At 47.2% G+C, this 27,339-nt stretch overlaps 1 protein-coding gene across 1 annotated transcript in view; it reads left to right on the top strand.

Moving 5' to 3' along the window:
- The window catches only part of GRID1 (glutamate ionotropic receptor delta type subunit 1), a 705,818-nt gene that overhangs the window by 418,041 nt on the left and 260,438 nt on the right, over positions 1-27,339 (top strand). Inside the window, exon 5 of the mRNA XM_044239973.1 lies at positions 25,543-25,596. Within this exon, the coding sequence (XP_044095908.1) occupies positions 25,543-25,596 (54 nt within the window). The remainder of the gene's footprint in view (positions 1-25,542; positions 25,597-27,339) is intronic.

Raw genomic sequence — 27,339 nt, 5'->3', positions numbered from 1 at the left:
CTTTATCAGCCTCAGCCTTTGCTATCAAAATCTAACGATTTTGGGGTGCGTGGGTGGCTCAGTGGGGTAAGCCTCTGCCTTCGGCTCAGGTCATGATCTCAGGGTCCTGGGATCGAGCCCCGCATCAGGCTCTCTGCTCAGCGGGGAGCCTGCTTCCCGCTCTCTCTCTGTCTGCTGCTCTGCCTACTTGTGATCTCTCTCTGTCAAATAAATAAATGAAATATTTTTTAAAAAATCTCAATTTTCAGGGGAGACCCTCCTCCCCCACCATGAACAGTGGGCCATAACAGTACAGTCAGGCTAACCACTGGGCTGAAGCCATATGGAAGGTAAGAAAGACCGAGATGGGCCAGGGGCTGGCCAGTACTTTCACTATGGTGATCCAGTTCTTATAATTAATTACAGGTCAGTGTTTTGAATATCAGTTTTGGTTTCTTGATACCAAATACAGATACAGGAGCCAGTCAAAGGGCACCTGTTTTTGTCCTTGTAGCAAATGCTCTACGGTTTGACTTCCTGCATCTGTTTCGTGTGTGAGAGAGTGGGCACTTTTCACTTCCTGTTGCTTCCTAATGCTTGTCTGTCTCTAACATTCCTGCTCTTCTCTCAAAGTGCTAGTGCTTGCTCAGACCGCACTCAGGTTAATTAACTCCAAAGAGTTGGATCCGGGACGCATATATATTTTTTTAAAGCTTGCTGGGTGAATCCAACGTACTTGAGACTGCCGATGAGAGACTGAGGAAGCGTCTGGGTGAAGCAGATGGGATGTGGGCTCTCTGAATCTCTCCAAGTCTGTGCTCCGGGGCTGCGCTGGCTCACGTCTGGAAACCTGGGGAATGGCCACATCTAGGCAACCAAAGCATTGTTTTAATTTATAAAATTAAACTCCATTGATCCAAAAAACAAATATGAATCAAAACGAACTTACTAAACTACTCTTAAAACTTAGTTCCAGAAGAGACTTTATTAGTGTCATTTTAAAGCAGACTTTTAACTAGATTTTTTTTTAAATTGAACCTCAAAATAGCTCAGTAAATATATTTAATGTCCGCTTTTTCTCTCAAACCGAAGTCAATTCAAAGTCTTGAATAGAGACTATGAGCCCGTTTTCAAAAGGTCCAGTTTTCATGAACATGAACTCGGAAATAAGGAGTGAACCATATCCATTTCAAATCAGTTCAGCTGCACTGGGGTGGGGTCCAGACATCTCTCTTCAGTTAAACAGTACTCTATAGTGCCCACTGTGTCCCCAGCACAGTCCTAGAAGTGGGGGGTAAAAAACAGATTCTTGAGGCATGCATGCATAAGATGCAAGGAACATACACTGTGCCCTAGGTCTGTTCATCCTTCCAAGTATCCAGTGTCAGGCCAGGAGGTATGTAGAGGAGACAAGGGATCTGACCATTTCCTAATATCTTCTGGGAAGGGTAGAAGACAGCTGGGTTCAGAATTGCCATGGAGAAAAATGAAATGTCCTTTGTGCAGGGGCAAGACTAGGTAATCTGTGATCAAAGGGAGGACGTGACAGAAACGCTAGAGAAGTCTGAATGTCATGGGAGCCAAGTCAGTCTGGCAAGACCACCAGGTCTTCACCCAGCCAGGGAACTGACCACCAGCCTCGCCAATGAGATCAGCACGTAGGTTGAAGGAACAGACAGACTAGACCTGATGAGATGGATCAGAGGAGAATGCTCCTTTCCAGGACCCTTCATACCTCTAGGTCATGAAAATCCAGAGCAGGGCCAAGGGGAGGATATCTAGAAGACATCCACAAGAGACGGTCGAATATAAAATACTAGAAACATGAATATGGACCCCTCAGTTTCCCTGGAGCTCAAGGGTGGGGATGGAGAATTGTGAGGAACATTCTGGAGAAAAAGAGGCTATGTTATCTTTGCACATTGAGTAAAGGAGTAAATTTGCAACACAGCTATATATCGTGTCATCTGTTCAGATCTGTTGTTTGCTGTCATTGATTTATTCCAGCAATATTTATCAATGGAGTACTGTGTTCTCAGCATGGGTGTCTGGTTGCTTTTAAGGGCCAGGATTTGCGTTGGGCACTGGGGACTAAAACAGTCAGCAACAGTCCTCATCCTCCTGGAGACCGGAGACTGCAGTCAAGCGTGGAGAGAACAAATAGAGATAATCTTTATTAAGGGCCAGGTGATACCAGATGCTTCATAGGTATCATCTTTGTGATGCTTCATATAAACCTCGTTTTGTGAATGGGGATCAAAGAAGCCTTGGTCATGCTAAAATGGAAGAGAAGGCTTAGTGTGGATTTGGGTAGGCACAGACACAGACATACCCGTGGGCACGCACACACATCGTGAAAGAGGGCCACATACCCCTTTTCACCAGAGTTATCTCACATGATCTCAGCAGCTGACCCTAATGCTTGGCATTCCAGAGAAATATGTCCTCAGGGTTTTCTTGATGTCCAGGAGAGACTCATACCTGCAGAGGTGTGACGTACAACCCTTCCTTCTATTCTGAGAGCAGACGCCACGTCGCAGATCCTGCAGGCAGCGGGTGGGGGCCGTTTTGGCTCATGGATCTTTCATCTTTGACTGTAGATCTAGACCCATCCCTTCTGGTTATGGAGAGACACTCAGGGTTTGAAGAAAATAAATCTTGGGAAATTGTAGGTACCAGCAAGTTGGGGAGCAGGGGGCCTTGAGTGTCCAGTAAGCCTGCAAAACTGTTTTCCATACACGGAATGGTGCAGCAGTAGTGTTGATAACTAGAGGTCTAGTTACAAAAGATATAAAACCTTAAATCAATGAATGCTACTTCAAAAACTAACGATGTACAGTATGGTGACTAATGTAACATCATCCTTATAATAAAAGCCCTTAAAATAAAATAAAATTAATCCATTAAAATGAAGGTTAAGTGTTAAAAGCCAAGTAATCAAGGGCCAGAAGACATAGGCTAAAGGAAACTCACAGTACGGACCTCCATTCTGAGCTTCCTGGTAGGCAAGACGATGACAAAATCAGACAGAACGCATAACCCGCAGTGTTTACTACAAAGAAGAATACCAGTCCATGGGGAGAGAGGTTTCTATTCTGTATTTTATTTTTTAGTTTAGTGCTTTGGGAGACATTTATCACATCAGTCTGTAGATAAGGGACATAGAACAACATAATGGATAGTGTCTTTGCTAGCAGTTTTACAAACAATGCAAATGTGATTCATATGACTGCTTCTTATATCAGCCCTGGCTGAAAGCCAAAGGCATAAACAATGTGATATTCTAGCTCAGTGCAAATTTTCCTGTGGAAAGCTGAAATGATATCATTCAGACTTGGAGCTTCCTAGGGATTTGATTTGGCACAAGGTAGAGCTTAAAAGCTTTAGAAGAATTAAAATGTGTTTCTTAGGTTGTCTTGCCTGCTAGCTGCTACTTCATTTTTAAGGTACAACTCCAGCATTATCTGCTCTAAGGAAACTTCCCTGATTCCTTGAGGTCAAGTTCGAGGCCCTGCTGTGTGCTCCCTGGATGCCCTGCGCACTCCTCCCCCCGGAGACCTCCTACTTCATAATAGCTGCTTATGGGTCTGTGCTAAAGGCAGTGAGATCCTGAAAGGTAGGCATGGCACAGTTACAGTGTATTCCCAGCTCACACAGTGGCTTTGGCTGTTGTAGGCCTTCATGGATATTGATTAGGTATGCCAAAACTCAGAATATTCTTGGTTTAAGGAGAGGTGGTACAGAGAGTGGTTAGAATCTGGGCTTTGACACCTGATTTCTGGGTTCAAATTAGGGCCTCTGCCACTATCTAGATATGCTACCATGGAGAGTTAAAGAATTACTTGTGCCAAAGTTTGTTCATCTGTAATATGGGGCTAATAAAAGCACTTAACCTCATAGGATTGCTGAGAGAATTAAGGGAATTGATATATGGAACGCATGTAGGATAGTGCCTGGTGCGTTGATATTCCTACATGTGTAACTGGCTCTGATGACTAGTGTCTTTGATGTCTCAGCAGGTCTTCTACCAGGGTTAGCCAACAGATGGGCTGAGCTGTGGTCCATACTGGGCCTGGTGCACAGGCTGCTTGTTGGTCACTCAAGAGCAGCTTCTGTGCCTGGGGAACCAGGCTGACAATCTGTGCTCGTTGGCTTTCCAGGCCGTCTCTGTTTAGAGGTCGGACAGCCCTATGTGTCCTTCTCAGAGTTCCCTGTCCAGCCACACTGGGGCATGCTTGTGGAAGGATTTCATGATTCCCAGGTTGGAACTCCATCTCTGAGGCTTTCCAGCCCTTCTTCAGGTACCATGTCCCCTTGCCTCAGTTTCCCTCAGGAGGCACTTGAGAAATCTTTGGCTAGGAGCAGACTTCGGATCTTCTCCTGGCTCAGTCTCTTATTTCCTGTGTGAACTAGGGAGAGTAACATAACATCTGCAGCCTCTACAGTCTCATCTTTACTGATAGGGTTGACGATGCCGTGCCTCCCCACCCAGTGTGGTGGCTGTTGTAAAGATTCAGTGAGGTCATCTATCTACAATGCTTGGCTGGGACCTGGCATGTGGTTAGTGCATGTTCCATGCAAGAATCTGCTGTTCTAGGCCTTATGAAACTCACTTCTCTGAAGTCTACACCCGGCATTTTTCTTTATGATATGAACTCACTTTAGAATTCATCTTGATCAAAATAGCTAGGAAAACTCAAGCGGTCTGAAAGTTCCTAGATGGATTTATTTCAACCAAGGTCCTTAGGGCTCAGTTGTGGGGAGGGGTCAGTGTCCACCAACTGAGCCTAGAGGTGTAGGACCTCCCTGCATGCCCACTCCCACAAGGCCTTCCTCCAGCAGGTAGACTGCCTGGGGCTTGGAGCCAGGCCTGGGCCTTCCTGACTTCCCATTTGCTGGTGTGCCTCCAGGAGGAGATTTTCACTGCCCTGTTTATACTAACTCCGTTTTCTGTTGGGAAAGACACACAGGTATTTTACTAAGAAGGATTAGGAAAAAAAAATTTAAATACTTTTTATCATACTTGTACAGAAAGTGATATGTGAAGTGGTTTTGTTGAGAAAAACATGATTTTGTTATTGTATAGTATATTGTGTACTAGAATCAAAGAAGAAGCCATAAGTGTAGTCTTTGCAGAGAAATCTTAATCCTGAAGGAACACATACACACACTTGTGAACAGTCACGGTCCTGGGGACTCTACATGAGATTCTAGACTCTCCGAGACTGAGTAACCCAGACTCAAGCTCTGACTTGCCATCTTGGTTGAACAGCTCTAGGTGAACAGCTTTCTGTGCTGTGGGTTTTTTGGTGTTTCCCATCCCTGCCCCTAAGGACATTTCCACCCACTGTTTAGGGGCATATTGTAGGCACTTGGGATTCAGAGGGATTTGTCTCTATACTTTTTTTTTTTTTTAAGATTTTATTTATTTATTTGACAGAGATCACAATTGGGAAGAGAGGCAGGCAGAGAGGGGGGTGGGAAGCAGGCTCCCTGCTGAGCGGAGAGCCCGATGTGGGGCTCGATCCCAGGACCCTGAGATCATGACCTGAGCCGAAGGCAGAGGCTTAACCCACTGAGCCACCCAGGCGCCCCATACTTGTTATTTTTGAGAGCTGAGGGATGTCTTGCTCTCTGCTTTCACAGTTTTGCTCATCCTTACTTTTCCTACCCAGGATTTTAATGACCTTCTTCCTTCAAGTCTGTCCAGACTTCCTCACCCTTCTAGCCCAGCCCAATCATGAAGCCTTTCCTACTCCTCTAGCCTGCTCTCACTTCCCTGCCAGAGGCTCACCGGACAGCTCGCTTATCTACAAAAAACACACTTGATCTGTTTCTCCTCTCTCACCTCCTAACAGAACCTGGTCTAACCAGGGAAAGAGACGTGTTTGGCTTCCCTTGTTGCCCCCAGGCTCACCCTCACCAAGGGCTGGATGCCTAGGAAACCCTCAGCCTGGATTTTTGTTGAAGGAGTCTGGATCCCTGTATCTGTAGATTTTTAGATCAGTCCTCCTTCTAGAGGGATGTGTTGATCAAAGTGAGCCAGTATGTTTGAACTATTTCTTTGAACAGGTTACTATAAATCCCCAGGCCTCATGCATGTCCACTGATATGTCATTCGTGAGGTTACTGATGGATCTTTACCTCATCTTACCCTTGGTAGCCTGTTCATTTGAATGGGCTGGGGGATGAAGTTGTCAGATAAGAATCCGACATCCTTCCCCTCTAGGGTGATAAACAGAGCCCAAGCCTAAAACGGGCTGTGGGTTTGATCAAGAATTCTCTGTGAAATCGTACCTGTAGCTGCATGTTCTCCCAAAGAACACACCATCCCAAACAGCTTCCAAGGGCTGTAGATTGGAGTAGAGAAGGCAGCCATCCTCTCTCACCCCAAAGTCTGGGCAGGCAGCCTCACCACCCCAAAGCTTATGGAAATGCATTCTTATGAGAAGTTAGTTTTGGAGTTTGGGTTCTCTGCTAGGTTTTCAGGATTGGTGAAGGAAAACAATATTCCCTTTCTTTCTGGTTTTGCCTGGGACTTGTCCTTCTCCCTGGCATAGGACACACCTATCCCTATTGTGTCCCCCTCCAGCCTTTTGTATCCATCAGTGGTCTCAGTAGCCCATAAGCACGTACTCTAGCTAGCTTGAGCACAAAGGGAATTTACTGACTTCTGATCAACTTCTGATTAATGAGTTTCTGACTAATGAGACAATTAGACATGTTCTTCCTCTTTTACCTCTAAATAATTCTAAATGATGGTAAAGTTAAGTGTTATAAACCAACAAGATCAAAGAGTACATGAGAAGAGACAACCATGGGTGAGAGCTTGGGACTAGTTTCTAGAAAAGAAGAAAGTCGGTGGTTCAACAGAGTAAGGATATTACAACTTCAGTGCCTGATAATAGAGATGTAGGGAAATGAGCTGGTTCTCCCAGTCCTGAGAGCTTCGGCCTCCAGAGACCCCAGAAAGTGGCGATGTTGCAGAAACCAGGGGAAATTCAACAGAGATTTGCATGACGCTTAGTTGGGACATCTACTTCTTTTGCCTGTCCTGTTCTCAGAATTCCAGCAGCTGGAATATACCATTCAAGCAGAATATTCAAGGAATCTTTTCTGGAGAAACTGAACAATTCTGGAGAAAGGACCTCAAGGAGCTGAGATTGTAGAGAAGAGAGGTGGGTCTTCCAATGCAAGGACAAGGAAGCCCACCAATCCGTCCATGCTCAAGTGGGACCCATGCCCGTCAGGACATTTTGAATGCCTGGTTGGTTCAGTTGGGTAAGCAGCTGATTCTGAATTTTGGCTCATCTCATGATCTCAGGGTTGTGAGATTCAGCCTGGTATTGGGCTCCTTGCTGGGCATGAAGCCTGCATGGGATTCAATCTCTCCATCTCCCTCTGCCTCTCCCACTCCCTCTCCTTAAAAAAAAAAAAAAGAAAGAAAGAAAGAAAAAAAAGCCAAAACCAAGAAACCCAAAGAAAAATATAAGGGCACAGCTATAGATCATTATGCATTTGAGGTACTTATAGGAATAAAAAAAATACAAAACAAACATAAAAAAGGAATCCAGGACAAACTTAGTTTAGGGAACTGAGCATCAAATGCCCTATCACTGATAATCTTAAAAAGATTTTTAAAAAGTACATCCTCGGGGTGCCTGGGTGGCTCAGTGGGTTAAAGCCTCTGCCTTCGGCTCAGGTCATGATCTCAGGGTCCTGTGATCGAGCCCCGCATTGGGTTCTCTGCTCAGCGGGAATCCTGCTTCCTTCCTCTCTCTCTCTCTGCCTCTCTGCTTACTTGTGATCTCTCTCTGTCAAATTAATAAATAAAATCTTTAAAAAAATTACATCTTTAACACATGAATAGGCTACTATGATAAAGAACAGAGCACAAAATGGTAGCTGAAGATTTAAAAAATGTGGCAACTGCAATTGTAAAAATCCAATTGAAGAATTAGACAGAATTGGAGAAAATAAAACTGAGGGTAAAGTAGTATAAAATGAGAGAGAAAAGTTGACAAAAATGAGTGACTTCATCCAAGAAGTTCAGAATTCTTCTGAGAGAAATTCTGAAGAGAGAACAGAAAACAGTAGAGAAAGAGCAAACGTCAAAGAAACAAACAAGAACATGTCTCAGAGCTAAAGGACCTGTGTCTCCAGACTAAACAGCTCTACCAACCATTTAGCTCTTAGCCAAAATAAGTGAAAAGAACCCACATATCTAAGGAGTGCAATGACAAGTATCAGAAGACTAGGGAGAGAGGGGGAGGCAGAGGGAGAGAGAAGAACAGGAGGAGGGGGAGGATGAAGAGCAGGTGACATTAGAGGAAGAGAAATGAGAGGAATCAGAATGGCATTAAGAAGCTTAAGAATAACACTGGATGCTAGAAGATACCGGAGAAACACTTTCTGTGGAAGAATTCGGATTGCCATAGTCTATAGGTACTAAGTGAAACAATCAATACGGCAACAACATTTGTTTTAAAGGTGGTATTTATTTATTTGAGAGAGAACGCATGAGCAGGGGGAGGGGCACAGGGAGAGGGAGAAGCAGACTCCCCGCTGAGCAGGGAGCCAGAGCTTAATCCCAGGACCCTGAGATCATGACCTGAGCCAAAGGCTTGACCTACTGAACCACTCAGGTGCCCTTATGGCAGCAAAAATTTTTGAAAATTCTATATAGGCAAAGACGAAAAAATTTATACCTCATGTATATTTTCTTAGGAAGGTACTCTAGGATGAGCTTCAGAAAAATAAAAACCAAAAAAAAGAAAAAGAAAAAGAAAAAGAAACAAGAAGAAGAAGTAAACAGTAAGAGGCACAGAGATTCCAAACTGCCTGGTCACTCCACCTGAGACCAAAGTTCAACAAAGGAGCCAGGGAGACAGGGCTCTGACTGGCCGTCTCTGAGGGGTAAGGAAACTGAAAGACTATTGTATATTGTTGAGCATTTGGACCCATGTAATATAGCACTTGTATAAATAAATACAAATCTAGGCAATTGTTGACCCAAGAGAAGCAGAAGTTATATAAGCAAAGAAATAAAAATCATAGTCTACTACTTGGCTTAGTAGGGAAGAGTATCCATTGTCTGAATGGTGTGAACAGTTTTTATTTAAAAATTGTTGTTTAAGTATATGGGGGATATTGGGACAGGAAATGAAAGGATGAAGGGATGTCTTACAAGGTAAGTCCTCATTCCCATATCAGGGGGGTATTGGATAATGCTGATGTCTAAAACTAAGCAACCAAGTAAAACTGTGAGCATAAGATTGAAAAATATGGAAGTCAGTCTCCAAGACATAGCTAATAGAGTTACAAGTGTTTGCCTCTGGAGGGCAGGACTGGGAGCAGGGTTAGGGCCAGGAACTGCTGTCAATGGAAGGCTTTTAATACCACTTGATTTTAAAGTATGATTTTGTATAGAATAATAGGTCTATAAACTATGGTTTAGTATTGCCTCAGTGTGCTTTGAAATTACTCCATTTCTTTTCCCTTAAAAAATTGATTATGTTCTTGTTTAACATGTTGGTCTTACTAGTGTTTGATATTCAGATTTAAAAAAATAAACATTATTTTCCCTATTGCTTGTAAAACATTTTAAAATGGAGTTAATAGGAAATGAAAGGAATGTATTCAGGTGCTAGTGGGCAGCCCACAAAGGTGGGTAGAAGGATGGGAAGTCAGAGTTGGGACATGGCCAATGTCACTTCTAAGTCTGGATAAGACACCATCATTGGACTCATGTAACACTATCCTCATTGCTGGGATTAGTTTTTCAATTAGATCTTTGGGTCACTTTCTCACAACTCAGAGGAATTCACTGTGCTAAGCTTTGGTCCTGTGCTGGCCTGTGTAGGCTGGGGGAGAGGGACCTTCTCCTCCCTTTGCAACACCTTACCTCTGGCCAAGACACATACAATGGGAGTGTCCACAAATCAATGGTGTTCTGATATTGGGTGGCCAACACCCTACTGTCTCTGACTCCCATATGGGACAACTCTTTTCTCTTCTTCCAAACTGCTGAGCTCCCCAAACCACCTGCTCATAGAATCTTAGAATATACTGAGAACCAACCATCACTCTTGTCTCTCAGACTTTTCAGATGAAGAAAATGAAGCCCAGAGAAGTTAAATAACGTACAGGAAAAGCAAGAACTGGGACCCAGGTCTCCTTCACATGGAATGTCTCCCTTCCCTAACCACAATGAGGCTAGCCTGATAAAATTCCCCCCTTTAATAAATCCACCATGAAGAAACAGGAACAAGTTCCAAAGTGGTCTGAACAGTTTGGATAGAGTGGCACACTGACTCCAACAGCATGAAATTTATAAGGATAACGGAGAGTCTTCCAGTTATGTTTAGAACCCTCTGGATCAGTTCAGGGTATAGAGGGAAGGTTGGGTGCGTGCCGTGTACTCTCCAAGAAGGTGGTGGCTTGGCTGGCACCAGTAGAAGCAGTAGTAGTCCAAAGGTGAAGGTGAAGAAGTTCCTGTCCTCCTGCCACGCCTGCCTGGCTCCCAGCCTCCACAGGTTACCGGTCCTATGGCTGGAGCCACTCGAATGTGTCTGTAGATCAAGCCAGCCACTGCTGGTTCTTACACCGGAGGATGGGGTATCTAGGTTAACTCGATATTGTGTCATCTGCCTTGTCCTGTGCACCTTCACCTTTTGCCTGGGTAAAAAGGTAAGCCAAGGGCTTACCCCTCCCTGTTCACTCCCATAATCACCTATTTCTCCCAAACTTCTAGAACTTGCCTCTCTGCATTCCCTCTGTCCAGGATGTTATGCCTGAATTCATCTTCCTCACTGAGCCCACTCCACCTTCTGCTTTTATGCGATCGCAACTAGCTGTCATGTCAGGTTTCTTTTTAGTCCTTCACACTTCACTCAGTTTCCAGCGGATGACCGTTTCCTATTAATGTTTTCCTTCTAAACATTTCATACTCCATCCTGTCCTCTCCAACCTGGTGATCTCACTCTGTTCTGGCCCTCACTACCACTTTTCTGGACCACTGGAACTGCTTCCTGGCTGATTCCCTGCATTTCTTGTGCTTGTGACCTTCTCCTCCATGTGGCCAGTCTGTCCCATCTGGAATCCAGATGGACCAGATCCTTCCCATCTGCACATCCTCTCCTGGGCCTCTGAGGCCTGGACTACCATTTACCCCACCCTGTACTGTTGCCACCTTAGTGTCCTGTGAAATATCCATGTGTTCCTTAAATGAAGAAATTTATTGTTCTGGGGAGATAGGTTTGATAAACATAGGTTTGACAAGCATCAGCCAAGTCTGATGATTTTCTGTGATAGCAGAAATTTTCTGTTCGTGTGCTTCGTGGTTCTTCAAGGTGGGGATATAAATGCATTGTATCTCAGACTTTCTGACCACAGTTTGTTTGTTTGTTTGATCTCAGGAGAACTTTTAGCATCCCCTGTATTAGATTGCTAGGAATGCTCTAAGAAAGTACCATGGACTGGGTTTTTGTTTTTTTTTTTTTGATTTTGCATTTCTTTTAATATAATTAAGTTGAATGGTTTTTTTCACATTTGTTTATAAGTTATATTTTCTCTTTTGCTCATCTGTTAGGGTTTTAATGGTTTTTTTTTTTGCTAATTTATATATCTTTTTTTTCCAATTTATTTATTTTCAGAAAAACATTATTCATTATTTTTTTCACCACACCCAGTGCTCCATGCAAGCCGTGCCCTCCCCAATACCCACCACCTGGTACCCCAACCTCCCACCCCCCCGCCCCTTCAAACCCCTCAGACTGTTTTTCAGAGTCCATAGTCTCTCATGGTTCACCTCCCCTTCCAATTTACCCAAATTCCCTACTCCTCTCTAACGCCCCTTGTCCTCCATGCTATTTGTTATGCTCCACAAATAACTGAAACCATATGATAATTGACTCTCTCTGCTTGACTTATTTCACTCAGCATAATCTCTTCCAGTCCCGTCCATGTTGCTACAAAAGTTGGGTATTCATCCTTTCTGATGGAGGCATAATTCTCCATAGTGTATATGGCCCACATCTTCCTTATCCATTCATCCGTTGAAGGGCATCTTGGCTCTTTCCATAGTTTGGCAACCGTGGCCATTGCTGCTATAAACATTGGGGTACAGATGGCCCTTCTTTTCACGACATCTGTTGGACTGGGGGTTTTAACCACAGAAATATATCGTTTCATGGTTCTGGGGTTCAGACGTCCGAGATCAAGGTGTCGGCAGGTTTGTTTTCTTTTGCGGCCTCTCTTCCTGCTTTGTCGATGGCTGCCATCCCATTGTGTCCTCACATGGCCTTTTCTCTAGGTATCTCCTATCCCTGGTGTCTCTTACTCTTTTCTTATAAGGACACTAGTCACATTTTATTAGGCCCACCCTAATGGCCTCATTTTAACTTAATCTCCACTATAAATACCTTATCTCCAAAGACAGTTATATTCTGAGGTACTGGGGATTGGGACTTTAGCATACGAATCTGGATGGACCACAAGGTAGCAGGTCACATTCCAACATTTCTGCTCGTGTCCTCCGTGATTCTCCAGGGTGCAGTCAGTATACCTCAAATTTCCTGAGCATAGATTTTTTTTTTTTCTTAAATTGGAGAATTCTTAGCAACTCCTAAGGCTCTTCTATCCCACAGTACATAATCTGGGGGCTCCTGATTTACAAGATAAAAGCTCGGCTCCCTGGCGTAGGGCCTGTTGCTCGGGACCTGGCAGTATTTCAGGTCCTAGCTCATTCCTCTTGCTACTGATCCTCTCACCTTTGCTTTTGAGCCACGGAATGACCAGTACTGGGGATGCTTCGTGTGCAGATTCGATTCCAGCTGATAGGCACATGGGCCAGACAATGCCACATTGGCCTTGTCTATAGGCAATGGACCCAGTAGAGCTTGACATGGTAGAGAACGTGCTGGCAAGAATGTGTGCATGGTCTCAAGAGCTTCTCCACATGGCCAGCCTGACCTCTCTAGAATGCGGGTCTGACCATACCCTTCCCTGCGAGGCAGGAAGAGGTTCCAAAACTGTCTGGTCTCTGACAGACTGGATAGAATAGCGATCTGACAGGACAGGATAGGGAGCACGGCTTTCAGGAGCTAGGCAAGTGGGTGATGGTTTTGTCAATACACTCAGGGAAGAAAATGAAGCTCTAATTGCAGACCATAGAGAAACATTGATTAGTAAAGGTCAGAGGAACAGATCCAGGATTCTTTACACAAATTATATTTTCTGTAGTACACTTTATCCATGAGCTAAGAAGTCTTTGTGGCTAATTTTGAGTATAATTGATTTTAGGATCCAATCTTTATTCATAAGATGTGAAGATGTGACTTAACCACCACTCCCTAACCTAATGCCCTTTCTTGCCTCCAGGCTGGCACATGCTATCTCCTTAGACTGGAATGCTTGGCTGCCCCACCACTGCCCACCCCCAACATGGGGACTTCCACTCTCTAGGAGGGAGTTGGTACCTGTTTCCTTGTTCACTGAACATTCCCTGATCACTGCAGTTTCTCCTTTTATCCTGTACAATATTCTCTCTGTGTGGAACTATCTCTCTAAGTAGGCCAGAGTCGCCTCAGGATAGGGCCCCAGACTTCCTTACTTCCTTGTCCAGATTGCTCATAGCACCTGGCATCTAGCAGGAAGCCAGGTCCACGGTTTTTCAGTGGATGGGTAGATCCTGCTGTTGTCTCTCGCACCACTGGTCATGGATTTTCTTGAGGTTGACACCTGCTTCTTTGACTTTTTAATTCCATGATTCCCTGAAGTGGATGGGTCCAAGAAGCCTGTTTTTCTCCTCTGGGCCTCCCTCCTGCCTTGCTGTTTCTCTAGATCAGGCAAATTCCTCAGGAAGCCTATGGGGCGATGTCCCCTTCTAGCTTGAGGCCTCTACTCCTTCCCCTGAGCCCAGACCAACACTACTTGGCTCTTGGCCTTCCCCCTGGGCTATGGCCAACCTGGTCCTAGGGAGCACAGAGTCAAGAAGCATCAAGTCTATACTGAATGACCACAGGGGAGGGCCTGAGACCATCACGAGCTCCCCATTCTCTGGATCTGGTGGGACAGGTAGCTATTGCAGAAGTGTTTTGTCTCCTTCCGTCGTTAGTTAGGCTGGACTTCTGGGTTCCCAGTCCAGACAGAGATGATGTTGTTTGTCTGTGAACCCAAAGAGCTGGGTTGTCAGTCATTTCCTGGTTTGCTTTCCTCTTCTTTTCAAGGGGATCAGAAAGGGTCATTTTTAAGATTTGTTGCAAGAAATAGTGCCACTACCAATGGAGAATTTACATTTTGGAATAAGCACCTGGGAGGCCATCTGGAAAATCTGGTCACGAAAGCTAGAAAGACGAGTGTGAATCTGAGGTAGGAATTTGAGAGAGATGTGATAATGGCAGTCCTGGGCATTTTGTGTTTGTTGATTCATTGGTGTTTTTCTTTATTTGTGCCCCACATCCTCCTACAAAGGTGTATGAAGTGGAATGTGTGTGTATGTATATATGTGTGTGTGTGTGTGTGTGTGTGTGTGTGTGTACACATGCACACGCAGATGGAAGTTTTGGGGAAGTTCAAGGCTTAACATTGCCCTGGGGGCCAGAAAGGGTCACCTCCTGCCTTCATGTCTGTCACCAAGATCATCAAAGTAGATGAAACTAGTGTGATGCTTCCGACCTACAGCTCTAAGACAAGTGTAGGACATGGTTATGGTGAGTTTTCTCACTGCCTTTTCTACTCTAGATACTGAGCCTAGAAGCCCTGTGCTCCGAGTCTTCTCTTCAAGCAATGCCATTCCATGCATAGGGCCTTTCCGATGGCTTTGTGCTGGTCATGGGAGTGGAGGGTGGGACAGGTCAGCCACACCCCTGCAGACAGAGTGTATTTATTTGGCTTCTTTGTCAAATGTAGACTTGTAGCCACTGAATGTAGAGTTATGTGACTTGAACTTGATTGTTGGGCCCAGAGGAGTTTGGGCAACAGTGAGGTTCTTGGCCATGCCCAGGTCTGGGACCCAACAGCACAGATGCATTGTACTTGGAGAGAAGCTGTCTCAAAGCTGGTGTAACAGTTTATATTGTGGATTCTAAAGATTATAGATCCTCCCCTTTCTCTTTTCGCTGAATTTGTAATAGTCTCTCCTTACTCCCCAGGACCTCACAGTCCCACCCATGGCCTCTGTGAATCACTTTAAATGGGGCGAGAATGTCGAGATACGCTTCATGCCCCCTTTCCTGTGCAGAGCACCTCCCTGACTTTCCAATGTCACAAATCAGGGACTTGTTTCCTGACAATTGCCAAGCCAGAGAACTCCTCCCCAGCACCCTGAGGAAGAAGCAGCTCTTGTCTCCAGAACTGAAAAGAAGATATTTTTCTTTCTATTCCATTCTCCAAAAAGTCAGGCTCATAAAAAAGAATACAAATTACACCCAGCAGCTCTTATCAGCTTGGTAAAGAATTGCTACTTTCAACTTTATTGCCTTAAAAAGAATTCAAACGCTTCCATCTTTTAAAAACAATTTAGGTTGAGAAAAGGAATTAGATCCGTGTGCAGAAGTCGCTTGCCTGGCAGGATTTGAAGGGGTCATGGCATTAACCTTGAACGCTGATGCTTTAAATGAGTAGCCCAGGCAGTGTAAATGTTCTCCCGGTGGATATGTGCTGTGGGTCTGGTCTCTGGGGCTGACAGCCACATGAGGGGGCAGGCTGGTGGGGCCTTATGTGACCCAGCAGCCCTGGGAGGGAGTTTTCTGCCCCATGCCTTCCCTTCCTTCCTCAGCCTCTGATGCCGTGGGTCCCCAGAGCCAGTCTTTGGATGCAGGCAGTGCTGTCTCAGATTCTAGCATGAACGTCCAAATACTCATGGGAGGGAGAAGAAAACATTTTTAATCAGTTTTGGACTTTGCTTTGCTTATATCTGAAAATCACTTGAAGCTGGAGCAGAATAGCAGGTTGTATGAGAAATGGCTCAGCGCAGCCACCTGCCACCCAAGAGCTGTGTCCCTTGGCCTCTGGGGGACCGTGTCATGAGATTGTTCACAACCCGCTGCAGAGGCTGGTGGCTGTTCTCTCCAAACCGGAGCGTAAATAAGCTCTGAAGTGATTTGTTCTATTGTGCATCTTGGTTCTCGAAAGAAATGCTGCCGTAGTGTCCATGCAGCCAATGGCAGGAACACCTTTCTTTTGCATGACACAAGATCTGATAGAAAACCTGCTCCTGTCGCCTCCCGGCAGGACAAAGCCTGGGCGTCTGTGAGAGTGGGTAGAACACAGAGGGCCTTACTGGGCCTCCGTGTCCTCCAGATGGCCGGGAAATTATGGACCACTTATTAAAATCCGAGTATCCATCATTTGCTACTCATCGGCAGCGCCTGGCTTTACTTCTCCAAGTTGCCCTTATTAAACAGGTCGTGCCTGTGAGCAGACTCCATTTCATTTTTCTGCTGATATTAACGTTTCCTCGTAAATTGTCCTCATGTAGCATATTCTCACTTTTTATCACAGTAAATTGCACTTCCAGCACAGCCCTGGAACCTGTCTCTATTTCATCTGAAGGATTCACAAATGATCTGTAATGAATCTTCATCCCCGGAGGCTGTGGGCTAGCACTCCTGCCCTCCGCACGGAGTGGGAAGGCGGCTGGAAAGAGCTGTTTATCTCAGACTTGATCAACAGTGAGGACCCAGGCCAGGGAGGTCTAATGATTGACTAAAAATTGTTCAGTTCTATCAGATTTTTACATGTGTCTAGTCAATTATGCATGCTTTTTTTTTCACTAACAATGTAATAGTTTGTCTGAGATCAAAGGCAGTGTAAAAACAAAAACAAAAACAAAAACAAATACTGCCTAACGCTGTATACCCTCTCGCCAGTGTTACAGTAATACCTTTTAAAATGCCGCTGATTGACCAGACTAGTCCGGAACTTACTGTGTTGTTAAGCAGAATATATGGGAGCTTGCCTCAGGAGTTCAGCACAAATGAAGACACAATTATATCCCCATAGCAAGGCTCTGAAATTTGATCATGTTTCCATCAACTTCCAAAGGTCACAATGTCTTGCATTTATCCACCTTTCAAGTTCACTTTGTTTCATTTTACCTTCTTTCAGATGTGTCGAAGAAGGGTGCTATTTTCCAATACAGGAAGTACTTTGCACAGCACAGTGTTAACCAGAAATCAAGTGCGTATCCAGACTGTGCAAAACAAGGACACAGGTCCCGTGTGCATGGGTTTCTGTGAAGGCAGTACCAAGGGAAGAGAAAAGGAAGAGTAACCTGCTTGTCAGTACCCCCTCTGGCTATTTGGGGCTTCCTTTTTATGACCCTGGCCTTTGTCATTCTCAGCTTCGGTGGAAATATGCAGAAGTGTTGGAACCCATTCATTGGTTCCATAGACATATTTCAGAGCTCCTTGTCTGCTCATTGTCTTCCAGGTGATGTGTGGGGAAGGGCAACTAGTCCAGGCCTTAGGCCTTAGTGAGGGCTCCTCCCCACAGCTAACTAGAGAACCACCTGATCCTGGGGTTTGGAGGTGTGGGGTGGGATGGGGTGGCAGGAAACTACAGAATCCGGGACCGAACTTCGCAAAAATCCCTGTGTCCTCCCAGATGTTCTATCCAGACTTCCTCACTCTCTGCATTGTCTCCAGCTTGGCTCTTGCATTTGTGTGAAACATCCCCAGAAGTGACCGGAATGGGTTTGTCTTCACGTTGGCATGGCACACACTAGAGGGGCTGGTCATGTGCCCCGGTGACACTGACTTGCAGGGAGCCTTTTGCAGGTCTCCCTATCTGGCTGCTCAGATCAGAAGCCTCTTTCAGAAGCTTGTCATGAGGACTCACTGTGTGCAAGGCTTCCCTCGGGGTCTGGGGAGAGGAGGTGTTCAGAAAGTGCAGCAATTGCTCCCAGTCTACACATGGTCCTTCCCTCTAGCCTTTTCTAGCCAGCACCTTCCCTGAACTCAAAACAGCAGGCTCCGATTCCCCTCAGGGAAGGCCCTTTTAGTGTCCCCCGGAGCTGTGTTTGGAAGCGACACAGGCTGAGTTCTGCCACACTTTCTTCCCCAGATGGCCTTGTGTGGCTGGGCGCCATTGCCCCGTCTCTGCCATCCTCCAGCAGCCAACCTGGCCACCAATACACACAGGCTAAGTGGCATGTCCGTGTGCTCAAGGGGACTGTGGTTCCTGCTCCCGCTGGGGGCCAGGGCCCTTGGCTTCAAGGAAAACTCCAGGAGAGTGGGGGTGAGGTGGGAACTCATGACACATGCTTAGTCACAAGGGGCTGTTTCTTGGGAAGGGCCTGGGACAAGAAATAGAAAGGAAACCCACATACAGGACAAGATTCCTTGGTGGGACCTAGAAGTAGGGATGGGCCCGTAGTAGGAGCCACCAACTTGGGGAGAACATTAAGGCATTTTCCAGTGAGAACAAAAAGATGGGGCTAAGGTAAACAGGAGAAGGAGCTGGGCCAGAATTTCAGGCCCTTTTCTCAGGAGGCAGGCCTCTTGGATGCCCAGAGTGACCAGACATAGTTCAGTGATGGCTGTCCTTTATGGGTTTCCTTGTGGTTCTGTGCTATCGCTTCTGAATGTGGGGGCCTGAGCATGGCAGCTGCTTTGCTGATTTCCTTATAAATGGGCTCCTCGATCACCCATGATCTTGTGGCCAGTGACTCCCCTTCTTTGCAGATCCGGGGCACCACACTCCCTCACTCTCCAGAGGCGTGACAAGTACAGAGAGAATTGTTCCTAAATAGCATACTGTTGCAAAGGCTGTGGTGGGTCTTTAAAGTTAGTATGCTACCCATCCTTGGGAAAATGCCAGCTCTGCGCTCCATGGGGGGAATGCTCTGAAATGTTACGAGTTGGGATTTTAAAAAGATGCTAATTGTCGACAAGTTTCCATTATCTCAGGCTCCCAGTGTTGGGGGGGTGCCTAGAGAAGTGGCCAACAATTAACACATACATAAATAATCCGTGGCATTTGCACTTTGTGGAATAAATCCTCAGCGATGCCGCTGGAAGGCTTCCATGTGGAGGTTTTTTTCCACTCCATTTGTGATTCCTTTAGGCCAAGATAAAGTGAAACGGGCTCGTGCTCAAGAAATGCGGGTGGCATAATGGTCTCAGGCTGATGAGTACAAGTTAACCTGGAGAAGGAAGGCATTGTTGCTTGTCACGGCATTTTCTCTGCTATGAGAAAAAAGATCATTTTGTCCCTATTGTCGGGGGCCGGGCCCAGGCCTGAAGGCTTGTGTGCTTGCCCTGACAGCTGATGAGGCCTTTTGAGGAACAGCATGACCGAGAGAAAAGAACTCAAGCTTTGGAGACAAGTTCAAATCCAGCTCCTGCCAAGTACTAGCGGAGGGCCCTGGGTGAGCTGCGAGGCCAGATCTAGGTGCTGGCTCCCGTCCATGGGAGGGGATGAGAATGCTACCTGAGTCAGTAGGCTGTGTGAGGAAAGGGAGGTGTGTGTGTTTTGGAGTGGGGGAAATGGAGTATTGAAGTATCTGGAGGGGTGCTTGACCAAAGGAGATGGCTTAGACTCAGTCCTGGGTGAATGGCTTAAAACAGAGGCTGGAGGCACTTCCTGCAGTTGCTAAGAACAGCTGTCCTCTTGGCCTCTTTTTAGACATTTGGATATTAGAGCTGATCTCCACCTCCATATGGCCAAGGGGACTCTCCCATCCTGTCCGTGCGAGCCACCCTGCATCTACCATTCCCGTCAGCACTAGGGGCTGCTTTCTGTCTAGAGCTTTGGGGAGCTAGGAGCTGGGCTTCGGTCTGCACCTACTTCTCTATGGAAGTTGTGGAATCAGGGTGGCTGAGGAGCCAGGACAGGATCCAAATGTCCCCCGCCCCCCAGGGGCCCTGCAGGAGGGCATGTTAGTGTCCTGTGTCACTTATATTCCAGCTCTGTGATGCACTTGGCCATGGGAAAACTGCAGACAGGATTCAGACAGGGCCTGCTGCTCCTGCAGAAGGGGATGTATTCCCTTCCCCAGGTTTGGGAAGGACAGCTGCCTTGCACTTCCTTAACCGATGTCTAGCTGTGACAGTGTGTGCTGGTGTATGGGTGTCAGACAAGTGTAGACACCTAGCTCTGCCTCTGGAAGGGATGCCCTCACCACTGGCAACCTGTGTCCACCATTCCAGCCCTTTCTATGGGCTGTGTGCCACAGTAAGTTTGTGGAGGGGGGTCTCCTATTGAAAGGGGGCTCAAACAGGAGTCAGCTGAACCTTTGGAAGTTTTTACCTTCTCAGCTCTTCTTCTAAAGTTCTCTGTTGGCCAGTCTACTGATGGACACGAGAGCTTGGAAGTCAATCACTGATGGTTTGGCAAAGTCTTGCAAGACTCACAGCAGCAACTTAACCAGGGCTGCCCGTTTGGGTCTACCGAGACGTGGTTCCTGCCTCCTGCGGGGTCCAGGTAGAGAACCTGCAGTTGCTCAAGGACTCTGTCACCTGTCACCGCATTGTTTTGAGGATTGTCCCATGGCCCTGGTGCCCAGCTCTGGTAGAGAAACCCAACTGCAGGAATGCAACCTCTCTACTTGCTGGAGGCGAGTGACTGGAGCCCACCCTGGCCAGAATGCCAGCTGCACTCCCTTCCCCACCCATGGAAGGGAGGGCCACCCTCTATTTGCCTGGTTAGCTCAGTGCTTCTCTGCTCATGCTGATAGTGCTACAAAGCAGACCTGCTGTAGTGCCAGCATGAAGGGAGCCCCACATTGTGCTGCCTCGAAGGGTCTGTGGACTCATGGCGGAGACAGCGCTCATCACTCTGGCCATGTTGTGTTTATTGTCAGTCGTCTTGACACTGTTGGCTCCATGATTGCACGAGTGGGGCTGTTGGCTCACACCGGCCTTCCAGAGAGTTAGAACAATAGCTGGTTGGTGTGAAGCAGGCACAGTCTGTTGAGTGAAGGATGGAATGGATGAGACTACTTACGTCTACCCATTCAAGAAGCAGCTGAATGATAAGCAGGCTGGAGACTTTTGAGTGGAAGGAATGGGAGGGACCTTCATGTTCACTGCTTATCTATAGTGAGCTCCTTTCCGGGCCAGGAGCCTCATACGTAATTTCATTTAATTCCCATGATAACCCCAGGGTGGGAGGTATTTGTCTCAGGTTGGGTTCCCAGAAGCGGACTCTGAGGCAAGGATTTGTGTGACAATGATTTATTAAGAAGTGTTCCCAGGGGAATTAAAGGAAAAAAGAAAAGGAAAGGCAGCAAGGGAGTGGGAATGTGGGACAGGGAAATGAAGGATGCCAGAGTGGGTGTGCTTGCAAGTGACGCAGTTGGGGCGTGGTCCCACGGAGAGTTTCTGGACCCAGCGGCGCTCACACGTGGAGCAGTCCCATCTGGGAACCGGGCAGCTGGGATCTGTATATGTGACGCTATCAGTCCTCCATTAGGGGTGTAAATTCCCAGGCAGCGTGAATGCTGCGCAGGGTTCCAGCAGCCGGAGCCACGGGTGTGTGAACACACACAGGGAGCCAGTGTGCTCAGAAACCCTAATGGAATTTGGGGGGAACGTGGGCAGAGCATCGAGAGCCCTGTTGGCATTGGAACGCCTTAACAGGCGTGGAGCTGCCGCTCAGGGAGGTGGAGTAGCTCACCCAGGAACCCAGGGCTAAGCTGTGCCAGGACTAGGATTCGAACGCGTTCTGCCTGCCTGCTTCCCCTGACCCTGCTGGCTCTGCCATGGAAGAGAGGGCTTGGCTATCAAGCCGCAGACATGGCTGGGGAGGAAGACGGAAAGATGGCACTTAGATGGCGAATTAGAGGTGCTGGGAGGGACACTGCCCACTGGGCTGTGAGCATTTAGGGCTCTTCCCATGGAGCTGGCAGCTCTCAAGTAACTAGCTGGGGGTGGGGGCTGGAGAGAGGTGTTCCTTCTAAATCTGCAGTAGCTTCTCCTTTCTATCTAGCCCAGCTTCTGTGTAAATTGCATCCTTTGGAAAAGGCTGCAGCCAAGCGCTATTTATCTCTGTGTGGGGGAAAAGAGGCTTAACAAATTAACGGAGCTTAATTGGTGAGGAAAGTAGGACAAGAAAGTTGGCCAGTTGTCCTATGGGGTTTTCTGATCAATTCTCTCCATCAATATCTTTCATGCGTGTATCTGAGACCAGGTGGGACAACTCCTGAGAGGAGCCAGGGTCCCAGCTGTTCCCTGGGACTTCCCGGCAACTGCGTCATGTCCTCTGCACGGTGGGATTCCTTGGGTAACAGAGGACCGTTCACCCGCACAGGTGCATCTCTACCTTCAGATTTGAAGAACTAAATGTTCTGGAGCAGAAGCTGCGGAAGCCAAGAGTCAGGGTGGGAACGATGAAATAACACAGGATCTCAGGCAGATCGCTATTCCTGGTGCACCGGCCCCAAGGAGTGGAGCCCCAAGGTCTGCATTTTTAAAAGGCCCCTAGGAGATTCCTCCATGTGGCCAGACTTTCCAATCATTGCTTCAGAACAGCTGTGCTGAGGGAGTCTTGCCCCTCACCCATGGTCAGCCTTCCTGCTGATTCTTAAGTCCTTTCAGGGACATGCTGTTCCCCTTCCACTTGGGCACATCCCCTCCATGAGACCTTACTGCTCCCGAAGCAGCCCGTTCCATCTTGAACCACTCGGAAGGTCAGAAAGTTCTCTCTTCTATCGAGCTGATACGTCCCTCCTTGGTTCCTGGAGACCTTGGTCCTAAACCAACTCTGAGAGCCCGTGAAGAGCAGCTTCATTCTCTCTCAAACATGACAGTGCTTCATGTGCCTAGAGGTGCCTGTACTTTCCCGGCCGCACTCCATGACCAAATCCTGTCTGCGGTGTCCCACGTTGAGTGTGGTGGCCCAGTCGTCAGTGCCCAGCCCCTGCCTTTCCAGCGCTCCTTACCTGGCAGTGTGGCTTCCAAGTTTCATCTCCCCAGATGCCCTATTGTTCCTGGAAACCAAAGGCTTTGAGCTCAGCCTTGTTAAGCTGCCTCTCTTTATAATCAGTTCAGTGTTGTAGCTTTTTGAGATATAATGACATGCTCCCAGTGCTATGTCCTATACAGATCTGTTGAGCGTGTCGCTGGTGTCCTCCACGTGAGCATTAAGGGAATGCTGAGGTGTTGGCAATGGAGGCAAGCCAGAGCCCAGCAGAGTGCTGCAGCATGTTCCCAGAGCACCCTGTGTCCACACCTCCTCCCCAGGGCTCCGGGCTTCTGAAGACATTCCTGAAGGTCTGTGTGGGGAGGCTTTGGGCTGGGTGGCTGGGACTGAACCTGGAGGTGCTCTCTCTTCCCCTCATCTGAGGGTCTGAGGCACCTCAGAAGGCGGCTGGCCCGGAAGTCTTCACAGCTTCTGGGGAAGGGGGGCTGGTGTATAGAGTGAGTAGAATGGGGAGAAAGCATCTTCAGGACGTGGTTCCACAGGGGCTTGGCATCTCTGGAGCTCCTTTTTTCCACATACAGGAGAGAGAGCACTTGGAGCCTTCTTCCTGGGGTAGGGGACAGAGCAGCCTAGGCATTCTTAGACATAACTCATTTATCCTGAGGAGGAGAGTGTTTCGAGGGGGCATGGCTCGTGAGGAGGAGCATTTGTGTGGCTAGAGAAGATTTTCAGGATCCAAGCATGTGGGCGAGTCAGTGAATAAGGGTGGAACCTGCAAAGCTTGGGGATGACCACTTCCTGCCTCTGCTTTGTGGGAAAGGCTTGGGACTGGGATGGATGCCATTCCATTTTCTGTATTTACTGCTTCTTGAGATTGAGGACTGAAGATATTGGCAGGAGAGAGGAAGCAAGTGTTATCTAATTTTTTATAGCTGAACTGAGACTGGAGTGGCTAAAAGACAGCCAGTGACGGGAGTCCCTTTCAAGCCAAGTCTAGACTCCCCTCTTCATCTGTCTTCATAGGGGCTGGCACACTCTCACTTCTGGAGAAGGAGAATTCATGTCCTCCCCCACAGATGGCCCAGAAAGACTCCTCTGTCCACCTCAGTGTCGTGTGGGAGCTATCTGTGAAAGACTGGGCTGCTAGAGCTGGCTGGGGCACTCCCATGGGCTCTCTTTCCACATGCTTGCTGTCTTGGTCAGCAGACCAATTCATTCTCCATGTAGATGAAGTCCTAACAGAAGCCCCGTGCATGGGCAGTGCAATGGTCTAGCTCCCACATATGGCTGGGTCGCTGATGCAGGCAGCGACCTGTACCCCTCTGTGCCTCATGGTTAAGAAAAATGGGTCATATCTCTGTGTACTGGTGAGGAAAGATAGTCTTGATACACTGATAAATAAAAAAATGACAGATGCAACCTGATGTGTAGGTCATGATTCTAGTTTAATAGAAGCAGGTGCCTGATAGGTGTATGTAGATATGTACCACAGCCTTCTAGAAAGGGACACCTCGAACAACCTCTGGAGGATGAATGCAAAGGGATAAATGGGGCATTTTCACCAATTTTAGCATGTTTTGAGAAATGGGGCAGGGTTTGGGGATGATTTTGAACATTTTTTTCTATATTTTTGCAAACAAAAAAAGTAATAAAAATTACATCACACACACAAAAAATTACGTCACAAAAGTACACACACGCAAAGAGGACAACAATTTGATAGCTCTCTCCAGGTTCCTAGATGACTCGGCACAGTGCCTGGTACTCAGCAAGTCCTTGACACATGCTAACTGGGAGAATTCTTACAGGACAAGCTTGACAATGACCGATTCCTTCTCTCCTTTCAATCTGTTGGATTTCCAAATAAAGGGGGGTAAAAGCACCCATAAAACACCTGAAAAACAATAAAAAAGGGGTCCTATATCTGCCTTGCCCTCTTATCCTTCCTTCGTGTGTTCAACATCAGTATTCATTCGCATATTGAACACTATGTGCTGGTTATGGTGTAAGGTTCTGGGACAGAACCGTGACCACCCAAGATGCAGAGACCCCAACTTGGTGAAGTAGATCGGCAATACGAAATAGATAAGCTGCTAACTATTCACGTACCGAAATTGGAAGTATGATCAATAAATAGAGCAAAGTGCTAGAAGAGAGAATGATGGAAGTGGGTATCACCACCCAGAGACAAGAGTGAGTCAGTTCTATGGGTCTTTTGTGGTTCTTTAGAACTAAAGGCAGCTCTGAGCCCCAGCAGAGGCACCTCTGAGTCCCAGGTGTCGTTCAGCATGGCTGGATGAGGTGCCATACATCCCTCGTTCCAGATTCCTGATACTCTAGCCTCTGGCAGTCCTGAGAATCATCTCCCAAGCCCCCTCTAGAAAGGTGCTCTCTAGGAGAGGGGAGGAATGCCCCAACCTGTGGTGGCCTTGGGATTTCTGCAGGAACCAGAGCTTTCGACGTGCTCGGGGCTGGTGCATGAGAGCTTGGAAGAACAGCAGGAAATCAGATGTCTGTGTTCAGATGATGTGGTTTGTAACTAAGGCAGCCAGAGCTGACCCCAGGGGATAGCATGTTTTGCAAAGAAAAAAATCTCCAAGAGCAATGTTTATCAAACCCCTTCTCCGCAATCATCCTGCATGTCTGCCAGTTTCTGGCTTGCTTCTGTTCATGATTGTTTTCTTTTTCTCTCTGCAGGCTGTGGAGACCAACCTGGCTTCCAAGGACAGCCACTGGGTCTTTGTGAATGAGGTAAGAACCCCAGAAGGCTGAGGGGTACAGCCTGCACCGAGCCCCTTCCCCTTGGGAAAGCTCAGAGGGATGCTGTGGGGCCCAATTCTGCCCTGGGGTGCTGGAGTGAATTCCAGGGCTCCACTGTAAGACACAGGGGTTCAGAGAGTTGGATGTGACCTGCTGAGATGCTTACCTGGAGCAGGTGGGAACCAGAGAAGGAGTCAAGGCTGGAGTAGATGAAGAAGGCAGAAGCCGAAGGGCAGTGGCCTCAGGCATGGAGTGTGAGGAGTGAGGGAAGGCAGCTGGTCAGGGATCAGGGACTGGAGCAATTAGGGCAGGTTAGAAAATGGGGCTCACATCAAAAGAAACGAAATCTTGCCATTTGCGACAACGTGGATAGAACTAGAGTGTATCATGCTTAGCGAAATAAGTCAAGCGGAGGAAGACAACTATCATATGATCTCCCTGATATGAGGAAGTGGAGATGCAACATGGGGGCTTAAGTGGGTAGGAGAAGAATAAATGGAACAAGATGGGATTGGGAGGGAGACAAACCATAAGTAACTCTTAATCTCACAAAACAAACTGAGGGTTGCTGGGGGGAGGGGTGTTGGGAGAAGGGGGGTGGGGTTATGGACACTGGGGAGGGTATGTGCTTTGGTGAGTGCTGTGAAGTGTGTAAACCTGGCGATTCACAGACCTGTACCCCTGGGGATAAAAATATATGTTTATAAAAAATAAAAAATTAAAAAAAAAAAGAAAATGGGGCTCAGAGGGAGTGAGGCAGAGGAATGAGGAGGGGATGGAGGAAGCTGAATTTCATATAGGAGGTTGCAGGTGTGTGTGTGTTACCTGGGTGAGTGTGTGTATGCATAAGAGTGCATGCGTGTGAGAGTGTGTGAGAATGCGTGTGTCAGCCTATGTGTGAGCACGTATACAGACATGCGCGTGAGTGTGTCTATGCATGCACACACCTGTGTGCAGCTGGAGGGGGCAGGAATCTGTATAGCCATTTAAAGGAGGTAAATTGGAAAGCGTCTTCTGTGACAGGCCATCCCACTGCTTTGGGCCCTGGGATGAAGGGGAGCACCGATAGTTCACTGTGGCCTGGTCTGCTCTTTATCAGTGCCCCGTGACTGGCCCTGGCCTCCTCCACACTATGGACATGACATGTGAGTGGCCTGTGACCACCCGCCCTGGCTCTCCTCAAGAACCCCCTGTGCCCACATGCCCATTTGGGAAATACCACCAGGGCACCTGTGTGACCCCAGCGTGCTGTTAACAAAGCTGATTCTAGAAGGTAGTTCCTGGTGCCCCTTTCAGCAGGCCTTGGGCCCTCAGCTGCTCCTAAATTAACTGATCAATTTCTAATGGGCTCATTCGAGGAGATGCAAAGTTTATTATGTAGGCAATTTATTCTTTTATGATGTGTGTTTCTTCATTAGCTCAGTGCTCTATGGTTGAAAGAGTTCTGGGTGGCTTATTTTAATAATTTTATAGGTAGTATCAGATAGTAACTCTTGCAAGGCCTACTTTTCATGGCTTTTCTCCATAAATTCACTTCTAATTAGCTCTTCAAGCCAGGCCAGTTGGAGACATGCATGGTAACTGTCCCTTTACCTTGGGTTGTGGATAGTTGTGCTCCTAATGAGGAGGGACATGGTGGCCACAGACCTATTCTTCAGAGCCTGGTGGAGTGCTCCTGGGTCCTGGGGAAGTTCTGATCCTCTGGGCTTCACCAGCTTCTCTCCAGGTTTCTCA

Source organism: Neovison vison, chromosome 2, assembly GCF_020171115.1.
Source record: "Neovison vison isolate M4711 chromosome 2, ASM_NN_V1, whole genome shotgun sequence".
In the NCBI taxonomy this organism is placed as follows: Eukaryota; Metazoa; Chordata; class Mammalia; order Carnivora; family Mustelidae; genus Neogale; species Neogale vison.
This window is presented reverse-complemented; position numbering and strand designations above follow the sequence as displayed.